The sequence below is a fragment of the Budorcas taxicolor genome, chromosome 10 (genome assembly GCF_023091745.1).
Source record: "Budorcas taxicolor isolate Tak-1 chromosome 10, Takin1.1, whole genome shotgun sequence".
NCBI lineage: Eukaryota > Metazoa > Chordata > Mammalia > Artiodactyla > Bovidae > Budorcas > Budorcas taxicolor.
The window spans coordinates 60,186,712-60,205,805 of record NC_068919.1 but is presented as its reverse complement, the minus strand read 5'-3'; the positions used below and the strand labels follow the sequence as shown (position 1 = coordinate 60,205,805).

The 19,094-nt window shown below is 38.6% G+C and overlaps 1 protein-coding gene across 1 annotated transcript in view; it reads right to left on the bottom strand.

Annotated features, from left to right (window-relative positions):
- FBN1 (fibrillin 1) overlaps positions 1-19,094 on the bottom strand; it is a 274,877-nt gene that overhangs the window by 34,601 nt on the left and 221,182 nt on the right. Inside the window, exons 45-55 of the mRNA XM_052647051.1 lie at positions 17,866-17,991; positions 15,802-15,918; positions 14,829-14,957; positions 14,135-14,254; positions 11,611-11,736; positions 7,021-7,170; positions 6,625-6,690; positions 6,254-6,370; positions 4,392-4,511; positions 2,785-2,907; positions 1,370-1,501 (exon numbers count right to left, since the gene is read on the bottom strand). Coding sequence (XP_052503011.1) covers positions 1,370-1,501; positions 2,785-2,907; positions 4,392-4,511; positions 6,254-6,370; positions 6,625-6,690; positions 7,021-7,170; positions 11,611-11,736; positions 14,135-14,254; positions 14,829-14,957; positions 15,802-15,918; positions 17,866-17,991 — 1,326 coding nt within the window. The remainder of the gene's footprint in view (positions 1-1,369; positions 1,502-2,784; positions 2,908-4,391; positions 4,512-6,253; positions 6,371-6,624; positions 6,691-7,020; positions 7,171-11,610; positions 11,737-14,134; positions 14,255-14,828; positions 14,958-15,801; positions 15,919-17,865; positions 17,992-19,094) is intronic.

The following is a 19,094-nucleotide window of genomic DNA, read 5'->3' as shown; positions in this document are numbered from 1 at the left end:
ATGAAGGTGGAAAAAATCCTTAAGATCAATATGTTAAAGAAATATTACAGTACTCACTAGAATAATGTCTGTGATGGTGAGTTTTAACCTGAGGGAGTTTGTCTACACTAATCTTCTGATGCAATGTAGATTATGCCTATAATAATACTTCAACAGTATTAAGGAATAATCATAATTCGGTCTCCCCAGTTTAAAAAAAAGTATTGATAATAGCTGGAGAGTTGAAAGATCATAAATTAATTTGCCTAGGTGCTCCCATTGAGAATAATTCCAAGCCCCTGAGGTAGAGATCTTATGAGAGCCAGAGAGTTGGAACAGGTTAAAATTTGCAATGCCAAGGCCACCTCGATACCAATTAAACCAATATCTGAGGGTGGGACCTGAGCTCTCCAAGTGATTCCAATGTGCAGCTGAGGCTGAGAAGCACTATTCCCAGAAGATCCAGTGAGTGATCATAAGTCCACATGCTTTTTCTATGCTTTTAAAGTCTGCTCTTCAACTTCCGTTTAAATCTGTATCTTGCAGAGGAAGGGGACAATATGGTTCTTAAGCTTCTTGACTGACAACATAAGAAAGGGCATATGTAGAAATTTTCTAGTATTTTTTCTTCATTAACTAAAGCAGAAGTCAGGAAACTTCTGTAATAACAGTAATAATATAGGCTTTGCAGGCCATTTGATCTCTGTTGCAGCTATTCTGCTCTGTTACTGTGGCATGAAGGCAGCCATGGAAAATTATGAATGGTTACAGCTCTGTTCCAAAACGAGTCTATTTACAAAAACAGGTGGTAGGTTGGCGAGCTGAATTTGGCCCTAGGACTGTGGTTTGCCAATCCCCAGTCTACTGTGCTTTTCAAGGCTGAATCCACATTAGAATCACCTGGGGAGCTTTTAAAACTACCAGGACCTGGGCCTCAATCTCGATAAGACCAGATTCTCTGGATGTAGATCCCATTGGTTTAGTGAAATTTACCGAACAACTGTACTCAATGTTAGGGCGGCAGCAGCAAAGTTAAGCCAGTAGGGAGGCATTCCAATGTGATGGGAAGAACTGAACCCACGACGGCAAAGCAGTGTAAACAGTAAAGGAAGGGACGAGAGGAAATACCTGGTCTTCTACTCCTGGCAGCAAAATGGACCTGGAAAAGCACTCAAAGGCCAGCTCAGAGGGAGAGAAATGATGTTGCTGGTGGAATTCATAGATGATCAAGAGGCAGGGAGGCCTCCACGGAAAGTCGTGATAGGAGGTAAGAGAGGCAAGATGGCTCTGGCCAAGGAGAAGACAGCATCCACGAGGACACAGCCCATGTCCTTTCCGTCCTTTGTCGCTTCCCACTCACTCAAAGCCCCTTTGCTGGGGCTGCCCTTACCTACGCAGCCTTCTCCGTCAGGTCTTCGCTGATACCCAGGTCCACAGATGCACAGGTATGTGCCAATGAGGTTCTTGCACTCCATTTGTTTTTCAGCACAGTCGTGTTTTCCCTCTTCACACTCATCCTCATCTGGAAAGAATGTACAAATTCATAAAAGGAGCTGCCTTAATTCCCTGCCCTTTAAACATAAGACAGTATCAAGTAGCCAATTTTTACTGACACTATTTCAACATTAACCTACTTCCTTTTTCATTCTTGGGAGCTGGTCTCTTAAGATGGGAAGGCATCTTCTAACCCTCTTTGAACTTAAGAAATTTCTCTCTAGCTGATAAATTTGTCAAAGGCAGGAAGTGTGATTTCTAATTAGTTTTGACATACGAAACTAAAAAGGCCTTATATAAAGCTTTCATAATATGATAATTATAATAGCATTGTCAAACTAATAATAAACCAATACTTCCATTATATAATACTTAAATAATATAGCTTATGATATCTTAATATCATAGTATTAATATGACATATTTGTGAAATATAATAAAGATTTGGTTTTTACACTTTGAGGAAAAGACAGGCATCTACAAATATCCTCTCTACTAGGTCTTCCCTCCATTTTCTTTTTTCTGGCACAGTGTGGCTCTCCTTCAATCTTTACTTTCTGTCCTATTGCATTTCCTTCTTTTTATCTTTCCCCTTTATGTTATCTGAATTGAGAAATTTGGACTTTAGCCTGCATGTGACATGGAGCTCTTGCTTTGGAAATCTTCCTACCTTTAAGAAAAATTCTATGTAAATCATTTGAAAAGAGCAGATATCTGCTCATTTAAGAACTTGGGAGAAGCAAATCAGAGCTCTTCAAGGATCCCCAGGATTTACCCAACTTTGTATAACAGAGCTTAGTCCAGTACTTTGGCAATTGCAGGTGTTCAGTAAGCACTTTTAAAGGAAATTGTTCCAAGTCAGCTCCATGTGCTACCCCATTCTCGGAATATAATATTCCATAGTGATGGTGACTATTTATTATTCACATTCCTTCCTTGTGTTCTCATGTTCTCAATTATCATACTATGATTATTCATAGCTTTTTCTCAGCCTCTTCATATTGAGCTGCTTATATGTGGGGAAGTTTTTTTTCCCCCCTTATATCTCCACATCTCGTAGAATGGCTGGCATGTCACAGGCATGCAATGTGTGGTGAACTAAAAAGGGTCTGCAGTGCCACCCTCAACCCAGCTTTAAGCTACAATTTAGGAGAAAATGTAGCAATGACAACCTTCATATTGTCCATGGACTACAGCAGTGTTCCCCAATTTCCAGTCTTTCTCTGCTAGTGGATGCTTTGGAAGGACATTTCCCATCATAGACAGAGTTAGAACGCCCTGGCTTAGATGACTTTGACGTGAATGTCTCACCTTTGCACATCCTTCTGTCTTCTCTCAGAACATATCCAGCAGGACACTTGCATTCATATGACCCGTAAGTATTTACACATCGGAAGGCACAGAGCAGAGGATTCTGGGCACACTCATTTATATCTGCAGGAGAAGGCAGTAAGAGAATAATGGGCCATAAGCATCAACGGAGAAAGGAATATACTTTTACCAAAAGTCGCCATAAACATGGATAGACCAAGCAGTCTCTGCATTTCCAGGATTATAAAATGAGTTGGTTATTTTATAATTGGCCCAAGTAGGGTGATCATACATCTTGGTTCTTCCAGCACAATCAGTTTATACTTATGGTGCTGGTATAATTATTGTTATTTAGGCAGATGAGAAATTATAGGTCATCCTACATATAGGGAGCTTTTCAGAAATGCTGGCTTTGAAGTCTCAAGTTGACCAGTTACCACTCCCTAAAGTCACAGTGAAATGGGGATCAGTTTTACCCCATTTAGCCAGAATAACTGCTAAGTCAACTGTGGTGAGGACAGAACCCCCAGTATCCTTCTCCAGATAAAAGAGGCTCCTGTGAAGTAACAGTGATTCTCATGCCCAAGAAAGTATTCTGAATAATTTTACACTTATAGAAATATTGTACTTAGTTCACACTGAGGCTTAAGTTATAGCCTTAAAATAGGAATAATAGTAATAGACTAATAGATAAAAGTGGTTTCTATAGATTGCATAGTTTGGAACCATCAGAATATGGTTCAGAAAAGCAGGGTTAAAACAGATCTTGATTAGCACATTTCTCCCTATGAGATCCCACATTGTGATCTAGTAACAGCCTTTAAAGATTCACCAACATCTTTGACTAGGAGTATTGATGGATAATATCTCTAATGAAAAGCTCACCTTAATACCCACTGTACCATCATGTCACCTTCATTCTTTTTTTAAACCAGTGGCTCTCACTTAAGAGTGCATCAGAACTACCTGGAGGGCTGCTGGGTCCCACCCTTAGAGTCTGATTCAGGAGGTCTGGGACAAGGCCTGAAAATCTGTATTTCTAACAAATTCCCAGGTGACACTGATGTGGCTGATCCAGGGACCACCCTTTGAGAGCTGCTATTCTAGACACACCCTCCCTTGCCTTTCTTTCCTTGCATCCTACCAGACATACTGGCAGTTGCTTAGAGAGTATTGACAGCCTCTTTTGCAGTGATTGCCCCCAGAGAGAGAAAGGATATTGGTGTTAATCTTAGTGTGTAGTTGTTTCTAGGAAGAGAAAAGAAAAAGAAAGGGTGTATAGGATAAAGTGGGAAAAAGGGGAGGCAAAGAAAATAAGAAAGAGGGTAGGAGACAGGACAGGTGTTATATTCAAATATTAGTGGTAGTAGAGACCCCAAGAAGAACTCTGCATGAGATGTGGCATCACCTGGGTCATGAACCACCTACATCTTTTTCAGATTCTTTCTGCTGAGAGGAGGCCACATAGAGAAGAAATGATGACATGGCCCAGATTTTCTTTATTTTATATACCCTGGGTGGTATTTAATACTAAGAATTATAATCAACCAACTACTATCCCTATGATCAGAACATGCAACCAACTATCCTAGGTTTAAGAGGCTTACCTTCACAAGTCATCATTGGCCCAGGCTCAAATCCCTCCTCACAGGTGCATTCGAAACCTCCAATCACATTCTTGCAGGTTCCATTTCCACAAGGATTGCCTACTGAACATTCATCAGTGTCTGCAAGTGATCAGAAGTGTAGTCAAAATATGAATTGAGAGAAAATGGACTTGGACTCAGATAGCACCTTTCAAATTCCATCGGAGTACTTTGATCTCTAACATTTTGGTTCATTCTCATTCTGTCCTTGCAAGAGAGGAGTGCACATCTTATTACCACAGATTTACAGCTGTAAAATTTGACTTGCTAAGTGGCAGTAACAGTACCCAGGCTTCTTAGCCCTTACTGTGCTCTTTGCCATGGGTGCCTCCAGCCTCCTGTTATGAAATACATTTACTGGGAAGAGATACTCAAAGGGTTAAAACAAGGCTTCTCTTATAAGGCAAACGTTTTTGCTTATTTAATGTTAGAAATACACCTCCAGTTTGGCCTTACATTACATCATTCTCCAAGAAGCCTTAAACATGATGGAGTTTTGCCAGATATAAAATAGAAGACTAAACTTACACAAAATAAGAGACCAGAGGTTAAGCAAAATTAAGACACTGGATAAAGTCAAGAGTCAAGTGGATTTTGTTGAATTTGTGGAAACCAGATGGCTTCCATTAGGAAGAAGAAAGGCTAGAAAGAAATATGTTTAGGGTATGATCTCTCTAAACAACTGTGGAGAAAGTCTTACCAAGGCAGTCTAAAAAATATATGTCTCCTAATCTATCCACCTAGAATACTGACTGTTCTTATTCTGACATATTTCTTGGGGAGAACACCTTCCTCTGGGAAAGGAACATTCCAGAGAAATAACATTGCTATCTCAGCTGTCTAGAGCACAGGAAAGTGATGGATTATTATTGAGGGCTGTGTCTCAGGTTAGGTTCTGAAGTCAGAAAGTGAGGGCAAGAGGGCAGGGCTGAGAGACCCTGGTGAGGAGGTGTATTTCTCACATATATCGTAGCACTAACTGAAGATATTGAACAGAAAACACAACTTTGCTTTTGTTCTGCTATGAAATTGCATTTCACTATCAGGATTATTACATCTCTTTCAAGTTAATAAAGATCACAGTATCATTGATTTTTAGAGCTGTAAGGTAATTAGAAATATTTTAATCCATCTGCATGGTATTTATTATATTCTGAGGCTTAGAGGGCTGAAAAACTTGCTTAAGTTCCCACAGCCATGGTTGTGGATAAAAACCACATACCTTGATTCCCTGTATGGAAAGAACATTTTCTAATGCACAGACAAACCTTAACCATTTATGCCATTATTAATTTAGGTTACATTGAATGGCTTTGAATTTCTTAGATAAAAGAGGTCAAAGGTCAGTCACAGGAGCCATTCTTCAAAATTTTAATAGGGGGGGCTAAAACAAGAGGATACCCTGGGTACACAGCCTCTCATAGTACTAAGCGAAACAAAATCTGGGTAAATTTTGTGTTTTCCATACTGAGAGAATAAAATTATGACAATTAACATGTTTTTTCAAATTTCTTAAAGGCTTTCACTATAATGCTGTCCATTTTACCATCTCTTCAAATGTGTTCAGTGTCCTTGTCATCAGACTGTAAGGCCCATTCAAGGAAGGACCCTGTGGCTCAGTTCACTAGTGTAGCCAAAGAACCAAGCACCGTGCCTGGTACCTGGCAGGGAGCCAGCCAGTATTGCTAGATGAATGATACATGAATGAGTATATAAAACTTATTTCTGTCCCATCTTGGTGTTTATATAGCCTTGTGTGAATGCTGAATTGCTTAATTTCTGATTTGTAAAATCTCTGTAGAAGAAGCCACTTTATTACTCACCCACACATTCATTCCCTTGCAGAATGTAGCCAAAGGGACATTCGCAGCGATAGGACCCATCGGTATTGATGCACTGCCCGTGTTTACAGATATCGGGTTCTTTGCACTCATCCATGTCTTAAGCATAGGAGGAGAAAACAGTGAACAACAAGGTAACTTTTTAGAAACACAAAGGGAAATTATGATTGTTTCAGTGTCTAGTCAATGAAATGCATTATAATATTAACATACAATATAATAATATAATTGGTATCTAAATGAAAATACCAAAAAATAGGGCTTCATTTACCAAGGTAAATGTGGAGAAAGGACAAGGAAGAGACTGGTTGAGAATATTACAAAATGCTGAGAGTCCAGTGCAAGCCACTCACCAACTGCTGAATCATCAAGTCCCACGATGATGCCACTTCCATAGGGACAGATCTGGCGGAAGGCCTCTGTGGTGGAGATGAACCCTCGTTAATGGGTGGGCCAATGGCATTGAGCAAATATCGTGTGGAGGCTGCACATACTGGAACATGATGAACAATCCAAGCCCAGCAGCCAGGGAAAGTTAACAAAGCTCTCAGAGCTGTGGTACCTACTACTTGGGCAGCTTCGAGTCATAACATACTTCAGAAAAAAATAACTACCTTGCTCCTAAGATAAAATAATCTTAGTGAACATTTCAACTGGACTTAACAATTAAATTGTCTTATTTTCTGAAAGCCTGCAGTCTTACAGCCTGGCCTATGAATGCCCCAAAGAGATGCAGACGGGAGACATACCATCAGGTTCAGTGGGGCACAGCTCGCAGGGATCTCCCCAACCTTCTCCCTTCAAGGCACAGCAGCATTCCTGTTTGGAGTGATTTCTGGATCTGGGTGATGAACACTTTCCTCCTTCAAACTTCGCGTAACAGTAGCTCATTCGTAAATCTGCAGCAAAAATTCAAGAGACCCCTCAGTGGCTTTCCTGCTAAGTCATTATTGTATAACATTGAGTAAGAAACAGTCCACCCTATTAAATGTGATCTCTTCTTATGACTGAAGTCATACTTTTTAAGTGATTATAAAAGTAACTGAGCTGAGATTGTTAAGTGAAAGAGTTCGTTGCTCAGTTGTGTCCGACTCTTTGCAACCCCATAGCCCATGAGGCTCCTCTGTCCATGGGATTCTCCAGGCAAGAATACTGGAGTGAGTTGCCATGCCCTCCTTCAGGGGATTTTCCTGGCCCAGGGATTGAACCTGGGTCTAATGCACTGCAGGCAGATTCTTTACCATCTGAGCCACCAGAGAAGCCTGAGACCTTTAAAGTGATAAATAACTTTTGTAGTATGATCTGAAGAACAAATCTGTGTGACTTTTACCTTATTACTTTTCATTTTATCCAAGGTTCCAAAGCAATCTGATGTGAATAATTAAAACCAGCACTGTCACATTCCCGGGCTGTCATCATCAGTGACTTTATTCAGAGATGGACTAACATTTAGTGAGCACACTCTGTTAAGTTAGATCTCCCAGTTCTAGGTCTCACTGTGATACTACACACTGCACTGTGTATTCTGTGTCGCCTAAGCCCTGGAGACAAAACCCCAGATGCCAGGCATAGAGCAAATACAGATGTGGCAGTTTTGTGGACTGGCAAAAATACGACGAACTCAATGATATTTCACTGAAGCAGCTATTCAGTTTCTGTCTACAAAATATATGTGAGGTTTTCTGCAGATTTTATGCACATATGTGTACACACTTGCACACACACAGAAACTTGTCTGGCTCAACAGAGAGAGGGAAGGTAAAGAGGACAGGAAGATAGGTGGATGTGAAGGAGAATAATCATCCTTTCAAAGGGTATACGTCTTTCCTTTCTGACTTTATTACAATTTTAATATATTACCATACCAGTAACGTTACAGTATAAAAAAGGAAATTAAAGAATTGGTTCTTTCTAATTAATGTATTTTTAAGTGAGAAAAAAATGTAAACCTATATATTACTCTGTCACAGTAATGAATAATAACATTTTTGTTTGGTAAACATAAATTTTAGCTTATACATGACAGATTCTACTGACTTTGGGTAATCTTTGAAACCGAAATTTATGCTTCTTTTTAGGTTATTTTGTGCTTTAAAACTAAAGAATGAAGCAGAAAATATCAGTATTTTGAGGTACATAAATTGTATCTCTAATATACTTTGATTTTATTAAAATTTACTTGTTTGTTACTATAAAGAATATATTTCTTTAACATCAGTTCTTTCTTGGCGACTTCAACATGGAGCATGGGACTGGGATCTAGGTCCTGCAAAATTCTCCAATATTGCTTGATGCAGCTTTGGAAACTGACTTTTCCATTTCTTATGGAGCAAATTGGGTGCCTCTGAAAAGTGAGCTCATCCAAGAGCCTGGAGTGTGTTTGCCCTCAAATTTGACTTCCAAAGTTTTGCATACTCCTCTGAGTTACACAGATGCTAAAATCTGCAGGTTTTAAGGAAATGTTTTCAGCTCCATTTTGCACAATACTCCTTTCTTTATGAATGATCAGGTCTGCTCTCTCCTGTCAATGTTTTCAAGTCCAGGTAGCAAATTATTAGAGTCATTTATGATTTCAGTTAAGACAACTTAACCATCTTAATGAGACAATGTGAGAATAACTGAGTTGCAAAAGATCACAGCAGGAAAATTTTCATGAATTAAAGTAAAAGTATCAGCCAACCATATTTACCAGGCTCCAATAAGTCAAATTCAGTTGGCTTTTGCAATGAACTTGAGAACTCATCATGGCTACCAACTCTTCAGATAAATGATCTCTCTGGGGTCTACTGCGTTTTCACATTTGTTATGGGTGGGGACCTAATAGTCACCTTTTCGCAAACTACTCTTCTGAAGGTGAAGAGCAATAAAAGCTGATCCTTGTCCTGCAACATCTCCTCTATTCAAATGTTGTCTCTGTTGAGAAGCTTCAAGATTTTACAAACTGTAGTTTTTTAAAGGACACCTTTTAATTGCATTTTTTTTTTTTCAGAAGTCAAAATATTAGGTTTATTACTGCTGACACCCGGCATGGAAAGTATGTCTCTGAATTGCAGGCATGTCTCATGGCTTCCTCACGTTCCTCCCAGAATTTGCTTTACTCAAGTCCATTGTCACATACAGCATTTTGTGTTTACTGGTCCTATTTTTATCATTTATGCCTATCACTATTTTAAGATATAATTTAATGACTACTCAAAAGAAATCTCAACAAGCATATAAAAACTCAATTCTTTGCTCTGTCTTCCAGCTTGAAATGTATCTTTTAAACCTGGATACATGCATGTACTAGTATTGCTCTGTTATGTTCTCATCCTCGTTTCCTTTTATTACTGACCCTGTTCCATACCCCAGCCCACCTCCCCAGCACCACAGTATCACCTCACCCCAGAAGAAAATCTAGGTATGAAGTTTCGAGTGAGCCAAAGTGACACGTGCCTTCACTGAACTTCATGGTAGGAGTGACTCACTGACCTCTGTGGCCTTCAGGGGCCAGAGGCTGTTCACCTGAGCCCTAGATCCCATTTGTTCCTTCAAAAACATTATCCATGGTTCTCTTCTATGGGATTTTCTAATTTTATGGGCACTAGAAGCTTGACTCCTAATTTGCCATCTTATAATAAAAACACAGCTCTTAATTCCCTGGCTCTAGCAAAATCTGTGTGCTGTGGGAGATTTACATTGGCTTTGTGGTCACTGTCTGGAATTGGTGTTTTAATCAAAGGTGCCATGCACTGGGACAGAGTTTGTGTGCGCCCGCATCCTTTTAACAAGGGCTTGCTAGGATGCCTGTTTACCAGTCCATCTGTGAAGCACCCTTAATGACCTTTGAAATTTCATCAGAGCTACAAAAGTCACTTTCCCTGCTTGCATTCCTCAATCCTGGCTCTGCCTCTTGGAGCTGAGCTTGTGGCAGGGCTGCTCACAGCTGGGCTGAGTCTTCCTGCAGCGTTAGCTTGCTCAGTGACAGGCCAGTGCAAATTGAATTAATAGCCTCTGAATTTCCTCTGGCCTGCCACATCGGCAGATTCACACCTGGTTTCTCACTACTTTCCTTCCAAACTCCGGCCAAGCCAAAGGCACACAAAAACAAAGGAGCAAGAGCTAGAATTCATCTGGCTGGTCTCCACCAAACAGACTGATTATCTGCTTGCATCAAGCACTGCCCCACCCACAACCCAGAAATCCACATGGGGCTCTGATAGCTACCTGCAAGATCAAACCAACAGAGAATTCTCAATGGTCCCCCTTCACATCCCTAAATATCACATGACAAGATGACCAGTTGAAAAGTAAAAGGTTGATCAATTCGAATAACAATCATAAGAGTCTGTGAAAGACTCAGAAATGAACAAAGCTTTGTCATGTATTCAATAAGACTGTTTGGGTAGGTATTCTTATTTGTTTAAAAAGAAGAAAATTGAGCTTCCAAAAGATTAAATGACTTGCCCTAGGCTATAAATGACAAGGCTGAGATCCCTAAAGCCCAATTTTTGGAATCTTAAATAACATCCATGGCCTTTTACTTGGTAATATGGAAGTAAAAAAAAAAAAATACTAAGAAAAAATCCTGAACAATAAAACAAACAAAAACCCCACTGGAATGGGGTAGGGGTTGTGGGGGAGATATGTGTGTTTGCATGTGGTTTTCTTTTTTGTCCTGAATTCATTAAACTAGTGTGTATAAGTAGACAGACATATACAATTGCCTTCTTTAGTAAAGTCTAAGTAGTTTTCTGAGACATAATAAACTCTGTCATGCGTAAGTTCAGGCTCCCCTTTTGACTTTTTTTGAAGTTCACAAGTGTTATTCCTGAAAACAGACTATGGGCCAGCAAGAATCCTGGTCAGTTCACATTTATTTTTCTGTTTTCTTAGAAAACTTGTGATGTAAGAGATGGGCACTATATCCTGGGAGCACATGAGTTAATTTGCATTTTCTGTCTGAAAGTCTAGGTTTTGCCCCACATTTACACAGGTTACCTCTTCTGAGGCAGAGAACTTGTAACTGAACTTCCCCTAGGCTTTTCCGTGTTCAGGGGCTCATGGCTGATCCCCTGCTGACTGACCTGTCAGCATCTGTGTTCTCAGGGGGAGAGGCAGGTTTAAAGTGCCAGGACAGTTGTTGTACAAGCAACCATAACATGATGGATGAGTTTTTAACCTCAAAAGTAAAAATGAACTTTCTGACATATGGTAATCATTAGACCTCTGGGTGAATGAAAACACTCCATCTTCTCTTTTACAGAGAATCAAAGCTTTGCCATGTTTAAAAAAAATAAAACCACAACAAATAAACACAGAGTAATGAAAGTGTAAAGCCAAAAGTCAAAAGCACTTACCTTGGCACCTTCTTCCAGTGGAGGACAAGGAGAACCCGTCTGGACACAGACATTTGAAGCTGCCTTCAGTGTTACTGCACGTGCCCAAGGCACAGATTTCTGGCTCTTCAACACATTCATCAATATCTAAAAAAGAGTACACATGTCAAACAAAGTCAAAACACAATGGAGACACTGTCAGATACTAAATGCACAATGTAAAAGTACAAAGCCTAACTGAGTTTCAAAAATTCTTCCAATAATGAAAATTTTTCCTGTATCATAATGCTGGAGTGGACTTTAGGCTGTGATGACTTTTAAAAAACTAGTTTTGCTGGTTCTTATTATAAAAATGGACTCTGCAAGTGCCTTCTTTGGGATGAAGTGAGAAACATTTTTTACCCAGATTGAGTTTATTAGATAATTAGAAAAGTTGCAGTAATTTCGTACTACCCTCAACTGGGAAGGAGCAAGAAACTCTAGAGTCTGACTTCACTAAAAAGTAAGCAGATGCTCTGAAATTCTAATTATTTTAACAATGAGTTACTCAGCAAGAGACCTAGGCCTTTGAACCAAATTTGTTCCTCTCTACCCATCCACAGTGTTTTCCCCAGTATCTTATGCGATCAACCTAAAACTGTGACTTTTACAAGGACACTAATACTTGTGAAAATAATCCTAATGCAATACAAACTAAAGACATCACAGGAAATGAGGCTCCTGTCTCTCATTTGCAGTTTAATTTTTCTGAAGACACAAAGATATCTTCCATGTAAAGACTATAGTTTTTGTTTTATCATCTAGATAATATGAATTTGACACACATAACTGTGGCATGTTTCCTTGAGCATATTAGTATACCTTATCTACTGTAAAGGGGTAATTAAGGATGATCTGCATCCTGAATGGCTTGAGTATGTCTTAGTTTGCCTGGGAGAGTCCTAGTTTATGCATGTTGACCTGCACTCATGAATAGTGAGTGTAGGTCAAAATTGTCTTCATTTGGTGAGCCAAGTATATGATGACCCTACTTATGGAAAAAATATGACCACTCTTTCCAAGAGGCTTACCCATCTTTTCCCCTGACTTTCAGCAGGAATTTGTAGTGAAAAAGAGGTAAGTCTTGAGTCTCAGCCACGCTATTTTAATGGAAATATTTTTTTCCAACAAAAGAGATTATCTCTTATATCTTGGGACTCTTTATCTTCAGGTTTGTACAAGTTCTACCCACACCAAAATGTATTTGTATTACACAGCTTTATTCCCATGAGGTCCAAGTAAAGGGACGTTATGAAATTAACTTTGTTATCTTGACTTAGTTTTGTAAATACCACACAACAGATACTCTAGAAATGTGCAATGCAAAGTGATTATCTTTCTGTACAATGTAAAACCAGCCTCCTCCTCATTTCATGTTATATCACATTTATAACTGCATCATGCTTCCTGTGGTTTATTAACTAACAAATCTGAACAAATGTGAGCTAACAAAGCTGATGATGACAAATTACTCCCTCCCTACACTCCCTCCACCCCCACATCCAATCTTTTCTTAAAAGTCAATTTTTGTAAAAAGGCTCAGATGCTTCCCTTTTTTCTTGTTTTTGTTGTTATCGTTCTCCTATGGTAGAAGTCAAACTGTAGGTGCCAGCTTCTTAAGGGTAGGGACAAAGATTTAGAATGAACACATTTATTGACTATTCTGAAAATCATTTTTTCTATATATTTTCATTCTGTTCATTTAGGAGTAACTTTGCATTAATCATGGAGGGAATAATGCTGACCTCTAATAGAAGTAAAGTGACACAGTAATTTGTATTTAGGTCTAATTTTGATGTTTTCACTTAGAATATTATCCCTTGACTGAGATTTAAATTAGATATATAATAAACATTTCTCATTGATGATATTAAAAGTGGACAATTCTTACTCATTAGGGACTAGACACAGACTTGTTTAAAGGTGGGAGCATGGACTAGGTGACTTCTTAAAAGTCCTTTTCATTCTATTTATTTATGAATTTCTGACAATTAATGACTTTCATTTAATGCAATGATACATGTATTGAGGAATGCAGTACTATAAAATTTGCTGAGAATTTATTTGTAGTTACATCTTTCTACCACTCTACAAGTGGAAACAACAATGACAAATTACATAGCCACATCCATCCAACCTTGAATGTGATCACTTAAAGATTTTAACTGGAATCAGGAAGCTATTTTTAGTTGCAACCCACTGGCACTTAAAAACAGGTAATTCAGGAGTTTTTATAAGCTGCATAAAAACACATTGGAAAAGGGTCAGGGTCATGCAACCACCCAAGTACACTGAGCAAAACAGCTTCATCAGAGATTAGCCTGAGAACTAGATGTTCTTGTCTCACCATCTAATTATGAGCCCATAAGTCACACCCTACCCTTGGATTTGTCTGATAAAGTATTGCAAAATGAAGACATCATTACACCATCTCAAAAATTTGACTCTGATATTGTCAATGGGGTAGCCAATACTGCTCATTTCCAACTACTGATAGCCCTCTTACCTTCACACTTGTCATTCTGGAGACTGTATCCAGGTGGACAGATACATCTGTAGGACCCATCCAAGTTTTGACAGGTGCCCGGGGCACATTTTCTGGGATCTAGGAGACATTCATTGATATCTGCAAAGAAAAGGGAAAAAGAAGAAAGAGTTTCCCACTGGCATGATTTTCATCAAGCAATTAAAATCCAAAGACACTGGAATCAAATCTAATACATAAATCTAAAGCCCCAAAACTCCACCATGAATAAAAATTAACACCTCAATAAAAATCAGCTTTATCAGCTTTTGGAAGTGTGCAAAGTAACAGCCATACTTTATTTGATCTACAGAAAATTAAATATTTCCAGAAAAGTACAGCATTTAAAAAGTGAATGGCTATGAAGATTTTTGAGGGCACCTAGCAGCTTATAGAAGAGCTTACTACAAAGCTATGTGGAAGAAAAAAAGAAAGGGAATTACAATTGTTTATAGGATAATTCCACTGTCACACTGAATGTTATAACATTGTAATTGTTTTCTGTAAGTATAGAAACTTTAAAGGTAAAGGGGAAGAGTGCTACATATACCATATACACCTAGAGGCAGGATTATTCTATTCTGATCTTTTCCCTCCAGGCTTCTGAAGGAAGAATTGTGATACAGATTGTGTGATTCCTGGCATGGTCTCAGGGTCCTTCTGAAGCAGCACTCACCCACACAGGTTCTCCCATCTGGAGCCACCTCATAGCCTTCATTGCACTGACACTGGAAGGACCCCACTGTATTAATACATTGGCCATTTCTGCAAAGGTTCCCATTTCCAGTTGCACATTCATCAACATCTGCCAAGAAAAACATCCTTTGATATATTCCAAAGAAAAATGTCATAATCCCATCAATGACCAAAACCTTTAATGGGAAAAATGCTTATTCTGAATTTCAGTGGCTTTGCTGGCTCAGACAAACTTAAGAAATTCCTTTCTGGTTAGTTTATAACAACAAACCTAGCTTTATTTACCTATCAAAACTTTAAAGGTGAAATAATTCTACTAATTCGATAGATAATTTATGTTAGGATTTTATCTGAGTTTCACTTTGATCATACTTTAGGTTTCATTTTTAAAGGTTAAAACTGAATTACTAATACACAATACAGCTGAGAGTATTATTAACAATTCTTGTAATCAGAAGTATATAAAAGTGGCCTCTTGCACAATACAGAATTTGGTTCCTCACCCTTGCTTGTGAATACTATAGCGTATTTTATAGGAAGAATTTTATAGCTTCAATAATTTACTTCTTTGAAGAGAGGCTACAGTGAAACACCTAGACAAGTAGGTCCACACTGCTCCCGAATTTTGTAATTTCTTCACAAGGGATCGTTTTTATATGTTTTAAAACATTGAATTTACTTTGAAATGAATTTAATTAATTTGTAGCATAGCAGACATAAAAACTATAGTTGCTAATGAGTATTTTAATAAAAGTCATAGATGTCCTCACTGTATTTGACACTTAATTAGCACATTACTGATTGTTAGTTAATTAGCATATAACTCTTAACCAACTGTCACAACTAAATTGGTATATATTAAAAATGATAGCCGGCATGCTGGAGATGATGCTAATTACAAAGACACACATGAAATTGCCTTCCTCTGGTAGCTGGCTGTTTTGCACACATACCTATGCAGTCATTGTTGTGGGAAAGGATGAAACCGTGATTGCAGCGGCAGTTGAAGGAACCAATCGTGTTGCGGCAAGTGCCATTCCCACAGGCGTCTCTTTCACACTCATTTATGTCTAGCAGGAACAAAGGAAAAGGAAAAAGGAAAGGAACAAAGGAAAAACATGATTGTGAACAGAAGAAGGGGGAATATGGTCACCTGGGGTTAAAAGGCATTTTAGAGTTCACAGAGTGGTGTGCATCGGCTGAGAACTTCTAGATTTGATGTCAGCGTGAGCTCCCGCAGTGGCAGCTCCCTGTGAGAAACTAGCAAAAGGCGAGGTTCTAAGCCTTGGGAGAAAATCCTTTCCTTGGTTGGCATGTGAAAGGAGGCAAGCTAAGGACATGAGAACTGGACAAGAACTATTTTATTCTATTTACTTCTAGAATTCTCCACCCTTGCCACTTTTCTCAAATATTTTCACTTGGAAATGGAAACTTCTGTGCGCATCTGGGTCTTGATTCGCTGCCACCTCTGGCAAACTTCAGCCTTTAAGATTCTCACTCCAGTTTACCAAAAAGCAGTGAGTCACCTGACATTACCCCAAAATCAGCAACAAAATAAATTAGCTTTCTAACTCACCTGGAAGACGTCTGTTTCTTTTTCCCAGTCTGCCCCTAAAAACCCACGACCACTCCCAGGAAATGGTGACTTATCTCTCTTCTAAATTATCTCAATGTGATGGCACTCAATTTGGCTCTTCTCTAGCAGTATGAGTTGTCTTTTGGTTGGTCTACAGCTTTTCACTTTGACTATCCTGTAAAGCTATTTTGGCGTCTTATGATGTCTTTGCATCTTGTGACAGCAGTTATCATCTTTCTAGCAGGTGTATATTTTACTAAGGAGGACATAAGAAATTAAAATGAAAACCATTGATATTCCCTGTTTGCGATATCGACAGGCAGAATGTGGAGGGCCAGGGATGGGGAAGGAGTGGAAGGTAACACCTCAGGTTAGTAAAATGTGATGTTTAGAGTTAGAATTTCCTTTGCCTTCAAACTTTGGATGTAAAGATGAATTATCTGTGATCTTAAATCAGGATGCTATAGCTAAGCAGAATGTGACTCCAACATGTGTGTCTGAAGACTATCCAAATGAGTCACCCTTCCAGCAATCAAGAACTTCTGCCTTGATTCATTGTTAGCCAAGTGAAGTTCTTCGGTTGGGCAGGTTCTCTGGTGGGGATTACAGATAACTCAGATGGGAGAGGGAGAATGAAAGTTGGACAGGGCTTCATGAATACACTGGGTTATCTCTCCAGTGATTAGTGGGACTGATTATAATCTTTAACTTAAAACTTGTTATCTGCTCTGAAGATGACAAAACTTTATGAGAATGTTCCCTAAAGGATGAATCTAATTACATCCAAAGGCAAGCACTTTAAACGTTATTGACTGTTCTTTTTCCTGATTCATGTTCATATAGTCCCCAAAAGACTTAATGGATGTTGCTTTAAAATAGAAAAAGAAAGGAGGGAAGGAGAGAAATTGATTACATATTTGAAGTTTAGTCTAAATCAACATTCCAATTCAGTACTAAAACTAAGGAAAAGATTTAAAATCTTGAGCTCTTTTCCCCTAGGAAAATGATCTGAAAATTTGCCTTTAAGGACCTGCTATATCCTTATATATATGTAACAGTTATATATATACAGACACTTCTCAAAAAATGCTCATACTCAACCACTCAAAAGCTGCACTCTGTTCCAATAAGGCAAATTCACATAAATATTATAAAGGAACAGTAGACTATTACCATTAATAAAAGTATTTTTTGTCTTAATATCTTTCTCAATTTATCCCTTTGTTAAAAGTTTTTCTGAACTGACAGCCAAATGAATATCAAGAAAGGGGTTTATGATGTTCAGATTCCCAAAGATTAAATATCAAAGGATATTAATGCTACACACCTGCTTCTGTATTTTATAAATAACAAAACAATTAGTGTTAGCTTTTTCATATATTCACGTACACATTAATTTTTCAATAGGATATGAAAAATGAAATGATAGCCACATACTCACCCAAACACATGGTTTGATCAGCGTTTGTTTTAAAACCAGTGTGGCAAAGGCAATAAAAGCTTCCAACTGTGTCAATACACTGTCCATGGCTGCATATATTGGGGATTTCTTGACATTCATTGCGATCTGTAAATAAAAAGCATCTTAAGTGGAAACTTGGAAGGCTAAATCAAATCATTTTTTCTTTTTCAAATCAGATAACTTACTTCTAGGTATTGGCCTCAAGATTAATCCTAGTTCTAAACTAAGCCAGTAAAACTGATGCTGACATTATATTCAATATTTATTTTTGACTCAAAATTGGTTAAAACTTACTCTCATTTACTAGGCACATTCAGAGCATATTAACAATACACAAGCAATGAAAAACAGGGGCAATATCCAAAAAATCTGAAAGATGAGAAAACGGATATAAAACAGAGAATAGACATGCAAGCTGGGAGATAATCCATTTGATTATCTGCCTACACAGTACCCTAGACTATGGAATTAATTGAAGTATTTTGTCTAGTCAAGATTTGGTGTCTCAAATCACAGAAGTGTCATGGCTTCCTCTGGAAATTTAAACAAATCCCATTGCTAAGCTAGGTTTTCATGATGGGCAGCCTACATGGTCCCTTGCTCCAGTTTCACCCCATTATTTTGTCTTACTCCTATAACCTTTTGTTCCATCTTAACCAAGCCTTCCTGTCTACATAGGACTCCTTTCAGCACCTGACAATCCTAATGATGTTTCTTTCTTTCTTTCTTTCTTTTAAAAATCCATATTCTTTCAAAAGGAAGCCCTCTCATCTTGCTTCTGCCACTCGCTGGGCTCTAAGTTACATTTATTATTAATACTTCTTGCTCTCCTGAAATCTAAGTATCTCAGGGGCCAAACTTGTTGCATGAATTCACAAATGACATAATTGCATGCCTACTCACATCTCTATAATTTTTTAAAGCTCTCAAGATTCCATGTTTAGGGAAAATGTAACTCGAGGAGCACTGATTTTCCTATTGTCACAAAAGAAAGCAAAAGGCAGAATGCTGCCGTGGGTGCAGATGCCGGAGAGCAGCTTGGTACCCGGCTCTCGGCTGAATAATTCAAGCTTGCTGTTTGCCCACCCTGGCAACTGAGAAGACAAAAACAGGGAATGGGTACCTTTTGCTGCCCAGGACACTTGTGCCCACGCCAGGACAGAATATACTTCCTCCATTTCATGTGCTCAGGCTGCCATTTATACAAC